This window comes from Hemiscyllium ocellatum, chromosome 9, assembly GCF_020745735.1.
Source record: "Hemiscyllium ocellatum isolate sHemOce1 chromosome 9, sHemOce1.pat.X.cur, whole genome shotgun sequence".
Lineage (NCBI taxonomy): Eukaryota > Metazoa > Chordata > Chondrichthyes > Orectolobiformes > Hemiscylliidae > Hemiscyllium > Hemiscyllium ocellatum.
In genome coordinates, this window is record NC_083409.1 from 113,298,184 (window position 1) to 113,313,152 (window position 14,969).

At 46.1% G+C, this 14,969-nt stretch overlaps 1 protein-coding gene across 1 annotated transcript in view; it reads right to left on the reverse strand.

Annotated features, from left to right (window-relative positions):
• Positions 1-14,969, reverse strand: part of msh4 (mutS homolog 4) — a 126,851-nt gene that overhangs the window by 25,781 nt on the left and 86,101 nt on the right. The window contains exons 13-15 of the mRNA XM_060830028.1: positions 11,799-11,902; positions 10,326-10,450; positions 8,101-8,301 (exon numbers count right to left, since the gene is read on the reverse strand). Coding sequence (XP_060686011.1) covers positions 8,101-8,301; positions 10,326-10,450; positions 11,799-11,902 — 430 coding nt within the window. The remainder of the gene's footprint in view (positions 1-8,100; positions 8,302-10,325; positions 10,451-11,798; positions 11,903-14,969) is intronic.

Here is a 14,969-nt window from a genome sequence, read left to right on the forward strand (position 1 = left end):
ATCACCCCAATTGAACCTTCACGCCTCATCTTTACATAGGCCGCCCTCTTCCTTTTAACAAGGGATTCCAATTCCTTATCAAACCACGGCTCCCTAACACGACCCTTTCCTCCCTGCCTGACAGGTACATACTTATCAAGGACACTCAATAGTTGCTCCTTGAACAAGCTCCACATATCAATTGTGTCCTTCCCTTGAAGCCTACTTTTCCAAGCCACGCATCCTAAGTCATGCCTCACCGCATCATAATTTCCCTGCCCCCAGCTATAACTCTTGCCCTGCAGTGCACACTTATCCCTCTCCATCACTGGAGTAAAAGTCACCGAATTGTGGTCACTGTCCCCAAAGTGCTCACCTACCTCCAATTCTAACACCTGGCCTGGTTCGTTACCCAGAACCAAATCCAGTATGGCCTCACCTCTTGTTGGCCTGTCTACACATTGTGGAAAATGTGTTGCTGGTCAAAGCACAGCAGGCCAGGCAGCATCTCAGGAATAGAGAATTCGACGTTTCGAGCACAAGCCCTTCATCAGGAATGAGAGAGAGTAGCCAAGCAGGCTAAGATAAAAGGTAGGGAGGAGGGACTTGGGGGAGGGGCGATGGAGGTGGGATAGGTGGAAGGAGGTCAAGGTGAGGGTGATAGGCCGGAGTGGGGTGGGGGCGGAGAGGTCAGGAAGAAGATTGCAGGTTAGGAGGGCGGTGCTGAGTTGAGGGAACCGACTGAGACAAGGTGGGGGAAGGGGAAATGAGGAAACTGGAGAAATCTGAATTCATACCTTGTGGTTGGAGGGTTCCCAGGCGGAAGATGAGGCGCTCCTCCTCCAGCCGTCGTGTTGTTATGTTCTGCCGGTGGAGGAGTCCAAGGACCTGCATGTCCTCGGTGGAGTGGGAGGGAGAGTTAAAGTGTTGAGCTACGGGGTGGTTGGGTTGGTTGGTCCGGGCGTCCCTGAGGTGTTCTCTGAAGCGTTCCGCAAGTAAGTGGCCTGTCTCGCCAATATAGACACATTGTGTCAGGAAACCCTCCTGCACACATTGGACAAACACCAACCCATCTAATGTACTCGAGCTATAGCTTTCCCAGTCAATATCTGGAAAGTTAAAGTCCCCCACAACAACCACCCTATCACTTTCACTCTTCTCCTGAATCATCCTCGCAATCCTTTCTTCTACGTCTCTAGGACTATTAGGAGGCCTGTAGAAAACTAACAGGGTGACCTCACCTTTCCTATTTCTAAGCTCAGCTCAAACTACCTCAGATGGCAAGTCTTCATCCATCGTCTTTTCCACCGCTGTAATACTATCCTTGACAAGCAATGCCACCCCACCCCCTCTTTTACCCCCACCTCTGACCCTACTAAAATATTTAAACCCTGGAACTTGCAACAGCCAATCCTGTCCCTGTTCTACCCATGTCTCCGTAAAAGCCACAACATCGAAATCCCAGGTACCAACCCACGCTGCAAGTTCACCTACCTTATTTTGTATGCTTCTCGCATTGAAGTAAACACACTTCAAGCCACCTTCCTGTTTACAGGCACCCTCCTTCGAGATTGATGCCATGTTCCTAACCTCCCTACACTCAAGGTCCTGCACCCGAAAGCTACAGTCTAGGTTCCATGCCCCTGCAGAGTTAGTTTAATCCCCCCCCAAAGAGCACTAGCAAACCTTCCCCCAAGGATACTGGTGCCCCTCAGGTTCAGGTATAGACCATCCTGTTTATAGAGGTCCCACCTTCCCCAGAAAGAACCCCAGTTATCCAGATACCGTAATCCCTCCCTCCTGCACCATCCCTGTAGCCACACATTGAACTGTTCTCTCTCCCTATTCCTCGACTCTCTATCACGTGGCACGTAACAAACCAGAGACAACAACTCTGTTTGTTCTAACTCTGAGCTTCCAACCTAGCTCCCTGAAAGCCTGCCTAACATTCTCATCCCTCTTCCTACTTATGTCATGGTGCCAATGTGGACCACGACTTCGGGCTGCTCCTCCTCCCCCTTAAGGACCCGGAAAACACGATCAGAGACGTCACATACCCTTGCACCTGGGAGGCAACATACCAATCGTGAGTCTCTCTCGCCCCCACAAAACCGCCTATCTGTGCCCCGAACTATCGAGTCCCCAATAACTATTGCTCTGCTCTTCTCCACCCTTCCCTTCTGAGCAACTGAACAGGTTCTGTGTCAGAGGCCTGAACCCCATTGCTTACCCCTGGTAAGTCCCCCCCCCACAAGTATCCAAAATGGTATACTTGTTCTTGAGGGGAACGGCTGCAGGGGGTCCCTGCACTGGCTGCTACCTCCCAGTCCCCCTCACTGTCACCCATCTGTCTGCAATCTTTGGAGTTACTACTTCCCTAAAGCTCCAATCTATGACCCCCTCTGCCTCCCGAATGATCCTAAGTTCATCCAACTCCAGCTCCAGTTCCCTAACATGGTCTTGGAGGAGCTGGAGATGGGTGCACTTCCTGCAAGTGTAATCAGCAGGGACGACCATGGCATCCCTCACCTCAAACATGTTGCAAGAGGAACATTGCACTGCCTTCACTGCCATCCTTCTAAAAGTAACCTTTAAAAAAACTAGGTCTAAAGAATAGAACAAGCAAATGCAGCACTTACCTGTTTACCAAAACGGGTCTTATTATTAGGTTAGAGGAGGAAGGCGGGTGGGAGGCACTAGCCCTGTAGTGCCTCGGGTTCCTCTCCTGCGTGGCCTTATAGGGAAAACCTACCCAGGTAAGCTTGCGCTACACCAGCTTCCGGGTCTGCTCCGTGTTTTTTATATAAAAAAACTTTTAAATTTAAACCGTTAAACAAACGTAACTGCATCTACAAACAGACACTGCCAAACAGCCCTTACCTGCTCCGCTGAGAGAGTGAGATTATTACCTTTTGGATCCTGTTCTTGAATCTACTTCCAAATTCCCTAAATTCTGCTTGCAGGACCTCATCCCTTTTTTCCACCTATATCATCAGTACCAATATGTACCACGATCTCTGCATGTTTGTCCTCCCTATTTCAGAATGCCCTGCAGCCAGTCAGTGACATCCCTAACCTGGCACCAGGGAGGCAACATGCCATCATCAAGTCTCTTTTGCAGCCATGGAAATGCCTGTCTATTCTCCTTACATTGAATCCATTACCAATATAGCCCTGTCGTTCTTCTTCCCACCTTGTGCAGCAGACCCACCATGGTGCCATGAGGTTGATTCCCACTGCTTTTCCCTGCACAGTCATCTTCCCCAAAAGGTATATCTATTGAAAGGAAATGGCCACGGGGGACATTTGCCTTCCTCTAATCTGCCAGGTGGTCACCCATGCCCTTTCTGCCTGCTCAGTCTTTACTTGCAGTGTGACCACTTCACTGAAAATGCTTTCCAAGCATTATCATGCTTCACAGTAAATTCACTCACGGCTCCAGTTCAAAAATTTAGTTAACTAGCAGCTGTAGCTGGGCACACCCTTGTACATGTGGCCATCACGGATAACTGAAGTTTCCATGATGTTCCAAAAAGCACTGGAGTATGTTCACACATGTGAGCTCTGCTGCCATGGCTTCCTTTCAGCCCCTCAGTAGTCCTTTCTTTAAAAATAAATAATTATGCTTCTGTAGAAATACTCTTAACTTCCTACTATGTTAACTTACCATATTTATGTAATTACTTACGTAATTTTATTATATTGACCACGACTTTCACTTATTTCTGTTTTATTTCAGTTAATCCCTTCTTCCAAAAAAAATGCGAAAAAGTTTTTTACAAATCCTGAACCAATCAACACACCACTTTCCTGTGGTGTCACTGTTTGATTTGATTTCTCTATTAGCAGACTCCCAAAGCTGCAGCTGTTAAACTAAGTTTCTCCTCTTAATATATCAACTCGCTGTATCCCGCTCTTGCTGCTGTCCCCCTGATCCTGGACCTCAGTTTATCCTGTTGCTTTTTCTCTGCTCAGTTAAAGCTGAAGTGCTGAATCTCCGATCCTGTGCCTCAGTTTATCCTGTGCTGACTCCCTCTTTGTGTTCAAATGCAGCTGAAGAATTTAGCCTTACAAACTATGAACCACAGAAAAAAGACCTTACAAACTATGAACCAAAAAAAGCTAAGCGCACCTTTTGTTCGCTGCACTGAGGGGAAGAGATGAAATAAAATTTAACGACAAGGCACTATGAATACTATAAATAGTGGTTTCGGAGGTTTAAGTTATGGTGGATGATCATAAAGATATGAGGTCATGTGAAAATGTTCTTATAATGTAAGATTGGGGGGGGTGGTAAAAAGGGAGGGGGGTGGCGTTGCTAATTAGAAATGGTATAATGGCTGCAGAAAGGCAGTTCGAGGGGGATCTGCCTTTGGAGGTAGTATGGGCTGAAGTCAGAAATAGGAAAGGAGTAGTCACCTTGTTGGGTGTTTACTATAGGCCCCCCAATAGCAGTAGAGATGTGGAGGAACAGATTGGGAAACAGATTTTGGAAAGGTGCAGAAGCCACAGGGTAGTAGTCATGGGCGATCGCAACTTCCCAAATATTGATTGGAAGCTCTTTAGATCAAGTAGATTGGACGGGAAGGTGTTTGTGCAGTGTATCCAGGAAGCTTTTCTAACTCAGTATATAGATTGTCCGACCAGAGGGGAGGCCATATTGGATTTGGTACTTGGTAACGAACCGGGACAAGTGATGGGCTTGTTAGTGGGTGAGCATTTTGGTGATGGTGACCACAATTCTGTGACTTTCACCTTGGTTATGGAGAGAGATAGGTGCGTGCAACAGGGCAGGTTTTACAATTGGGGGAAGGGTAAGTACGATGCTGCAAGACAGGATCTGAGGAGCATAAATTGGGAGCATAGGCTGTCAGGGAAGGATGTCGTTGAAATGTGGAACTTTTTCAAGGAACAGATACGACGTGTCCTTGATATGTATGTACCTATCAGGCAGGAAAGAGATGGTCATGTGAGGGAACCTTGGTTGTCGAGGGAGGTTGAATGTCTTGTAAGGAGGAAGAAGGAAGCTTACATAAGGTTGAGGAAACAAGGTTCAGACAGAGTTTTGGAGGGATACAGGGTAGCCAGGAGGGAGCTGAAGAAAGGGATTAGGAGAGCTAAGAGAGGGCATGAAAAATCTTTGGCGGGTAGGATCAAGGATAACCCCAAGGCCTTTTATGCGTATGTGAGAAACATGAGAATGACGAGAACGAGGGTAGGTCCGATCAAGGACAGTAGTGGGAGACTGTGTATTGAGTTGGAAGAGATAGGAGAAGTCTTGAATGAGTACTTTTCTTCGGTATTTACAAATGAGAGGGACTGTATTGTTGAAGAGGAGAGTATGAAACGGACTGGTAAGCTAGAGGAGATACTTGTTAGGAAGGAAGATGTGTTGGCCATTTTGAATAAGTTGAGGATAGACAAGTCCCCCAGGGCTGACGGGATATATCCTAGGATTATGTGGGAAGCAAGAGAGGAAATTGCACATCCATTGGCAATGATCTTTTCATCTTCACTGTCAATGGGGGTGGTGCCAGGGGAATGGAGAGTGGCAAATGTTGTGCCCCTGTTCAAAAAAGGGAATAGGGATAACCCCGGGAATTACAGGCCAGTTAGTCTTACTTCGGTGGTAGGCAAAGTAATGGAAAGGGTACTGAGGGATAGGGTTTATGAGTATCTGGAAAGACACTGCTTGATTAGGGACAGCCAACACAGAATTGTGAGGGGTAGGTCTTGCCTTACAAGTCTTATTGAATTCTTTGAGGAGGTGACCAAGTACGTGGATGAGGGTAGAGCATTGGATGTAGTATACATGGATTTTAATAAGGCATTTGATAAGGTTCCCCATGGTAGGCTTATGCGGAAAGTCAGGAGGCATGGGATAGTGGGAAGTTTGGCCAGTTGGATAGACAATTGGCTAACCGGTCGAAGTCAGAGAGTGGTGGTAGATAGTAAATATTAGCCTGGAGCCCAGTGACAAGTGGAGTTCCACAGGGATCAGTTCTGGGTCCTCTGCTGTTTGTAATTTTTATAAATGACTTGGAAAAGGTAGTCAAAGGGTAGGTCAGTAAATTTGCAGACGATACGAAGATTGGTGGAGTTGTGGATAGTGAGGAGGGCTGTTGTCGGCTGCAAAAGGACTTAGATATGATGCAGAGCTGGACTGAGGAGTGGCAAATGGAGTTCAACCCTGTCAAGTGTGAAGTTGTCCATTTTGGAAGGACAAATAAGAATGCGGAATACAGGGTTAACGGTAGGGTTCTTAGTAAGGTGGAGGAGCAGAGGGATCTTGGGGTCTATGTTCATAGATCTTTGAAAGTTGCCACTCAGGTGGATAGAGCTTGTAAGAAGGCCTATGGTGCATTAGCGTTCATTAGCAGAGGGATTGAAGTCAAGAGTCGTGAGGTGATGTTGCAGCTGTATAGAACCTTAGTAAGACCACATTTGGATACTGTGTGCAGTTCTGGTCGCCTCATTTTAGGAAAGATGTGCAAGCTTTGGAGAGGGTGCAGAGGAGATTTACCAGGATGTTGCCTGGAATGGAGAATAGTTCATACGAGGATAGGTTGACTTGATAGAGGTTTATAAGATGATCAGGGGAATAGATAGAGTGGACAGTCAGAGACTTTTTCCCCAGGTACAACAGAGTGTTACAAGGGGACATAAATTTAAGGTGGAAGGTATAGGGGGGATGTCAGGGGTAGGTTCTTTACCCAGAGAGTGGTCGGGGCATGGAATGCGCTGCCTGTGGGAGTGGCAGAGTCAGAATCATTGGTGACCTTTAAGCGGCAATTGGATACGTACATGGATAGGTGCTTAAGCTAGGACAAATGTTCGGCACAACATTGTGGGCCGAAGGGCCTGTTCTGTGCTGTATTGTTCTATGTTCTAAAGTACGTTTAACTTTATACATAAATGTACCCAAAACCGTGAATGTTCAAATATAATTCTTTAGAAAATTATGTTTATTATCAGTTGTTTTTGCAAATTAACTGACACTCATCTCTTAACAGCCCTGATAAGGTCTTGCTGAAAAATTGCAATCATTAAAGTGATCGGAGTTCCGCAAGGTTTCAATAAGAGATCAACAAGGATAGTAATGATGAAGGGTGACTATCCTCCAAGGCGGACTTCGGGATATGCAACAATGCAGAGTGGCCGAACAGAGGCTGATAGTCAAGTTCAGTACCCATGAGGATGGCCTCAACCGGGGACATTGGGTTCATGTCACACTACAGGTGACCCCACTACACTTTACACTCTCAGACATATACATACACTTTTACATACTCTCACTCACGCAGACCCTCTCTCATATACACACATACATCCCCTGAGAGGCACACACATGCAAAAACACAGTCTCACATTCACGCTCTCTCCCACACACACACATTCTCTCCCCCACCCTCCACACATGCATGCACACGCACACACACGCGCATAAGTCTACGGGGTGAATTTGCAGAATTATAATTGCAGGTACATTCCAATTTATTCAAAAAGCACACAATCTGCAGGCAGTCAATCTATATAATATTTTATAAATTCCTACTTTGGAAACAGAACCAGTCTGACTGGGATACAGACAGACTCGAACCTCACACCTTTAATGCAAAGTCTGAGCTGAGATGTCACTTTTTTTTATAAAACCTTAACTTATCTTGAAAAGGTGACTTACAAGAACTTCTGGGATTGACATATTAATGAACCGAGATCTGCAACCCATTCTAAAAGATGAAAGACTTAACAGTATCTAGGTTTATTCAATATATCGTTTCAGTTGCGTGCATGACACTGTGACATTTTGCTATAAGTTCTCTGTCTTATGATCCTGCTCCACAGTTATCTGATGAAGGACCAGTGCTCGAAAAGCTATTACTTCCAAATAAACCTGTTGAATTATAATCTGGTGCTGTGTGGTTTTTAACTTTGTCCACCCCAGTCCAACATAATGATGAAGCAGTAACAGATAATACCACATGGTAATCGATTTATCTTTTGCTTCATCACTCTAAACTTCTCGCTCAAGTTCTATGCTATGTGAACCACTATGCAAATTAAATTATATTTTGCATCTTCTGGTCAAAATCAATTTCACTCTACCATGCTCCTACTCACCAATCTGTGCTATAATTTGACACAGAGCAATCTGTTTAAGATAGGTTGACTTTCCACTCATGTTGGGCCCAGTAACAATGATGAAGTTGTTCTCATCGGAGATGTAGGTGTTATTAGCAACAGGTTTCTCCATTGATATCTTTTCAAGTATAGGATGTTGTCCCTGCTTAATAGCCAAGGTGTCAGTGAACTCTGGACGGACTAGAACAAAACCAAGAACAATCAATCATGAAAACCTGGTTGGTATTGATGTTAACTGCCTGAATTTCCTCAGTGGTTCAGTATAAACAAGAGCCGAAACCCTGGTTAAACGTGTGGATTTCTGTCCATCCTCCACTGGCCAATCAGAAGAACCCAGGAGGTAATTACTAGTGAATGTCACAAGCAAACAGCAACAATATGTCTGTACCTTCACAACTGCCAATTACTGAAAGTTACAAAGATCAGATTAGAGGTTAAAATAAACCTGTTGGACTATAACCTGGTTTTGTGTGACTTTTAACCTTGTCTACCCCAATCCAACACCAGCATCTCCACATAGTGATGAGGCAGTAACAGATGGTAATCGGTTTATCCTTTTCCATCACTCTACTCTTTGCCACATCACTTTAAACTTATCATAGACTCAAAGGGCCATTATGCCTGTGAAAGAACTTCTTAATTAGTCACTTCTCTTGCACTTTCTGCAAAACCTTACAATTGTTTTTGTTTTAATTGTTTATTCAATTATCTTCAAAAGTCATCACTGAATTGGATTCCCCCACCCTTTCAGTGGGGCACAAGTCCATCAGCTAATTCCAGGCAACACTTCTTGACAAAGAGGCAGTTGATTTCAGTCACACTGGGGGTCAACTGGATCTTTCAAAAACAATTAGCATTTATACTGCACATAGCAAAACATTCCAAGATGTTTCACAGGAGCGCTACCTCACTGGTAGTGACAATGAGCCACATAATGGAATATTATAATAGTGACCAAAAGTTGGTTAATGAGGAAGTTTTCAGAAACATTTTAAAGTAGGCTATACAGAGGCAGACATTTTGTCATGTACTGCATCTGTAGTGGAACAGCTTGGTTAGAGATCGACATGCACAAATCTACAGCATTCCGTCTAAGACACTGTTGGTGTTCAAAACCCTTCCTAAGTAAATGCATTTCTTGATGTCCTGAACTGAAGCAGCTAGAGACTTGTATCTGTGTTGGTGCAGATCAGAAGACCTCCAAAATGGATCATCTACTCAATTATCAATAAACACAAAGTCAAATGGGGCTGAGCAACAGATCACCACAATCTAGCTGAACGGTGAAGGCTTAACTGTGAACTCCTCCTACTACTTTTTCAGGCCAAAAGTTGGAGTCCTATCATCTCAGGGCTAGGGGAATAAACAATCATTTTTGACTGCTGATTGTTATGTATCAAGCCACATGGGTGAGTGTAAGAAATACAAGTTAAGACTCTACTAATGTTGTCCAACTGCAGAATGAAGAATGACCATTAGAACCAAGTGTAAGGGTTCCTGAAATGCATGGTATAGTGTAGCAGGAGCCAATGTCTTCAGGAGGCAGGATAGCGAACTACACAGACTGTAGACCTTTGTGTTTGAGTCAAATCAGCAAAGTGATCTCAGCATTCTGCCCTTCCTAATGTCGCTTGTCCTCCTTGATTTCCTTAAGTGTTCTCATTGCTTCCCCTAACTTCCACTGCAGAAATACTATCCGTCTCATCTTTCTTCTCTTCATTCTATCATTGTAATCCATATTCCATTCTCTCTCATTTGTTTTCCCCAAAAAGTGCATCTATTCGCTTCAGCACAACTACTCCGTCCACAGAGTCCCACATTTTCCCTACTCTGAGTATAGATACCTCCTGCAATTCTTATTGGATTTTTTAGTGACTATCCTATATTTATGACCCTTGTTTTATTTCCCCATAAATAATACCTGTTCTCTACATCTATCCAATCCAACAATTTTTCCAATTAGACTCTCAGGTCATTCTTCAACCTTTTCTTTACTTAGAAAGACTGGTTTTACTGAATCCAAGTTTTTCCAAAACTTTGAAAAGTCTTACAATGTAGTTAATTGCCAGAGTATGAAGTATAGTCAGATTTGTGTAAATTTTCTTATCTGTTCAATGATTAAAATACATTCAGTTTGTTTCTCAGATACATATTTTAAACATTGCTACTTGCAACACAAAGATTGATAGAAAAGAAACCCTTGCCATAGTCTGAAAGTGTGCAGGTGTGTGCGAAGGACAGCAACATGTCCAACATGGAGACCGCATCTGACAGCTTGTACAGACAATGGATATGTTTGTAGATCTCACTCAGGAGTTTGCAAACTACCCTAGAGAAACAGAAAAAAAATACATTTCAAATCATTAGCAAAACTAAATATTCTTAATCAATTCATCATGATAAACAAATAACAGAAACCATCCTACTTTGCATTATACTGATACTAATTTACATCAACGAGGTTAATTTAAATTGCATACAAGTTGTAGACCAGCAACTCAATTAACAAAAATGCTTAGGAGTCTGGCATTATGAAATGCATCAAAAGAAAGATTTGCATTCGGGGGTCTCAGTAAGTTCCCAAAGGACCTTACAGCTGCTGAATTATTTTAGAGTGGCAGAGGAAACATGGCAGCCAATTTACACACATCAATGTTCAAACACCACAAATGCAATAAAGATCAATTGTGTATTTTAATTGTTGGTTGAGGGATAAATATTGACCAGGACACCCAAGAGAATTCCCACACTCTTCTTTGAAAGAGTGATGCGGGTCCTTTACACCCAATTGTGAGGCAGGTGAGGGTTCAGTTTAATGTCTCATCTGAAAGAAATGCTGCATGGCCTGAGTGCTACAATGTCAGCATGGATTCTTCACTCAAATCTCTACAGCAAGACTTACTTCATTCTGAGAGAAAGTGAGGACTGCAGATGCTGGAGATCAGTCGAGATTGTGGTGCTGGAAAAGCCAGCAGGTCAGGCAGCGTCCGAGAAGCAAGAGAATCGACTTTTTCAGCAAACCTCTTCATCAGGAATGAGGCTTGTGGGCCAAGGGGGCTGAGATATAAGTGGGAGGTGGGTGGTGGTGGGGGGGGAAAGTACTTCAGAATGCAATAGGTAGATGAAGGTGAGGGTGAAGGTTGGAGAGGAGGGTGGAGCAGATAGGTGGGAAGAAGTGGACAGATCAAAACAATGGTGCTGAGTTGGAACATTGGATCTGGGATAAGGTGGGGGGAGGGAAGATGAGGAAACTGGTGAAATCCACATTGATCCCATGTGGTTAGAGGGTCCCAAGGCGGAAGATGAGGCGTTCTTCCTCCAGGCGTCGGATGGTAAGAGTTTGGCGATGGAGGAGGCCCAGGACCAGTATGTCCTTGGAGGAGTGTGAGGAGGGATTAAAGTGTTCAGCCAAGGGGTGGTGGGGTTGTTTCGTGCGTGTGTCCCAGAGATGTCCTGAAGCCTCATTCCTGATGAAGAGGTTATGCTCGAAATGTCAATTCTCTTACTTCATTATGATAGAGGCACGAGCACTACCCACTGAGCTACAACAGACTTCCATTCGCTGCATTTCATTTTCACCTTCATTTTATTTTTGGCCTAATGACACCTGTCATGAGAATATTCCAACTTTCTTGAAAGAACAAAAGTTGCATTCTGAATATTGTTAATCTCCTTACAGATAGGTCATGTGATAAATCTCCCGCAAAGACTCTTGGCACCGCTCATTCATTTTAATTAAGTCGACTGTAGTGAAGTTGTAAGTGTTCTTCATCATGGTGACCTAGAAAGGAATTCAAAACTTATAACAGAAACTTTCTGCAGGACTTCATATCAAGCCATGGTGCCCATTTTGCAGTCTACACAGGAGATAGCAACCTAACTTCTCTACAGTCAGCTCTGCCTTAGCTGAGGGCAATACTCTCTCAGAATTGCAAAGGACCCACTCTGTACTACATCCACAGGAGAATTCATACTCTCAACCAACAGTATTTCAACACCATCTCAAACATCAAAAACTGTAAGTTCAACAAACTTTTATCTACCCACCTACATAACCAGCGCTCCTCAAACATTCCAGTAGATTCCGCTGGCCTCTGGGACTGCTCGGACGCCATTAGCCATGTGGCTCGTGCAGCCACCAAACCCACGCTGATTGATGATGACACTTCTGCTTCCACAGCCACTTCCGCCCCTCACAATTCCTCATGCACCACACGTGACATCACATCTGCCCCTCACATCATCGCTGATGTCACACGTTCAGTGACTTCTGCCGGCCCCCTGCCATTGCCATGTTTGCCTCTACTTCAGCCCCCACCAACGCCACTCACCTGCATTCTGCTGACAAGCCCTCCACAGATCCCACTGTCACCATCCCTGCTCCCAGAACCCTGAGGGGAATACCACCCCTGCTCATGACTCCACCCCCATTCCCCCACCACCACACCCACTTCAGTTACTGGTTCCGCCCCCACTCCCAGCTCCACATCCACGCAGATACCAGCTCCCAACCCTGCCGAGTTTTCACCATCCCTCCAGACCTCCCCCTCACTGAGGACGAACGATCAGTCCTCAGCAAAGAACTCACCTTCATCCCCCTCTGCCCACGCATCAATGAATTTAATACACGCCGTGACGTCGAACAATTCTTCTGCCGTCTCCGCCACCGAGCTTACTTTCACAATCAGGACTCCCGCCCACCGAGGACCCTTTCGCCCACCTCCAACACACTCCATTCACCTGGACACCCCGCGCTGGCCTATTATCTGCCCTCGACACCTTCATTTCCAACTGCCGCTGGGACATTAACCGCCTCAACCTGTCTACCCCCTCCCCCACTCCAACCTCTCACCCTCACAACGTGCAGCTCTCCAATCCCTCTGCTTCAATCCCGACATCACCATGAAGCCAGCAGATAAAGGGGGCACAGTGGTAGTCTGGTGCACTGACCTCTACACCGCTGAAGCCAAACGCCAACTCGAGGACACCTCTTCCTACCGCCCCCTCAACCATGACCCCACCCCCCCATCACCAAAACATCATCTCCCAGATAATACAGAACCTCATCACCTCAGGAGATCTCTCACCCACAGCTTCCAACCTCATGGTCCGGGAACCCCGCACTGCCCGGTTCTACCTCCTTCCCAAGATCCACAAGCCTGACCACCCTGGCTGACCCATTGTCTCAGCATGCTCCTGCCCCACTGAACTCATTTCTACCTACCTCAACACTGTCCTATCCTCCCTAGTCCAGGAACTCCCATATACGTTCAAGACACCATTCACGCCCTCCACCTCCTCCAAGACTTCCGTTTCCCAAGCCCCCAACGCCTCAGCTTCACCATGGATATCCAAACCCTCTGCACCTCCATCCGCCATGACCAGGGCCTCCATGCCCTCCGTTTCTTCCTCTCCTGACATCCCCAACAGTACCCTTCAACCAACACTCTCATTCATCTGGCTGAACTGATCCTACCTTTAACAATTTCTCCTTCGAATCCTCACACTTCCTCCAGACCAAAGGGGTAGCCATGGGCACACGTATGGGCCCCAGCTATGCCTGTCTCTTTGCTGGCTACATAGAACAGTCCATCTTCTGTAATTACACCGACACCACTCCCCACCTCTTCCTCCGCTACATTGATGACTGCATTGGCGCCACCTCATGCTTCCGCGAGGAGGTTGAGCAATTCATCAACTTCACATTCCACCCTGACCTTAAATTTACTTGGACCATCTCTGAAACCTCCCTCCCCTTCCTGGACCTCTCCATCTCCATTAATGATGACTGACTGGACACCAACATTTTTTACAAACCCACCAACTCCCACAGCTACCTGGATTACACCTCTTCCCACCCTATCTCTTGCAAAAATGCCATCCCGTATTACCAATTCCTCCACCTCCGCCATATCTGCTCCCAGGAGGACAAGTTCCACCACAGAACACACCAGATGGCCTCCTTCTTTAGAGACCCCAATTTCCATTCCCATGTGGTTAAAGATGCCCTCCGATGCATCTCGTCCACATCCCGCACCTCTGCCCTCAGACCCCACCCCTCCAACCGTAACAAGGACTGAACGCTCTTGGTGTTCCCTTCCACCCTACCAACCTTCACATAAACCAAATCATCCGCCAATATTTCCGCCACCTCCAAACAGACCCCACCACCAGGGATATATTTCCCTCCCCACTCCTTTCCGCCTTCCGCAAAGACCGTTCTCTCCGTGACTACCTGGTCAGGTCCACGCCTCCCTACAACCCACCCTTCCATCCTGACACTTTTCCCTCCCACCGCAGGAATTGCAAAACCTGCGCCCACACCTCCTCCCTCATCTCCATCCAAGGCCCCAAAGTAGCCAGTCCACATCCATCGAAGTTTTACCTGCACATCCACCAATATCATTTACTGCTCCCTATACAGTCTCCTCTACATTGGGGAGAGTGGACGCTCCTAGCAGAGCGCTTTAGGGAACATCTCTGGGACACCTGCACCAATCAACCCTATGGCCCAACATTTCAACTCCCCCTCCCACTCTGCCGAGGGCATGGAGGTCCTGGGCCTCCTTCACCGCCACTACCTCACCACCAGACGCCTGGAGGAAGAACGCCTCATCTTCCGCCTCAGAACACTTCAACCCCAGGGCATCAATGTGGACTTCAACATTTTCCTCATTTCCCCTTCCCCCACCTCACCTCAGTTCCAAACTTCCAGCTCAGCACTGTCCCCATGACTTGTCCTACCTGCCTATCTTTTTCACTTATCCATTCACCCTCCCCCTAACCTATCATCTTCATCCCCTCCCCCACTCATCTATTTTACTCTATGCTACTTTCTCCCCACCCCC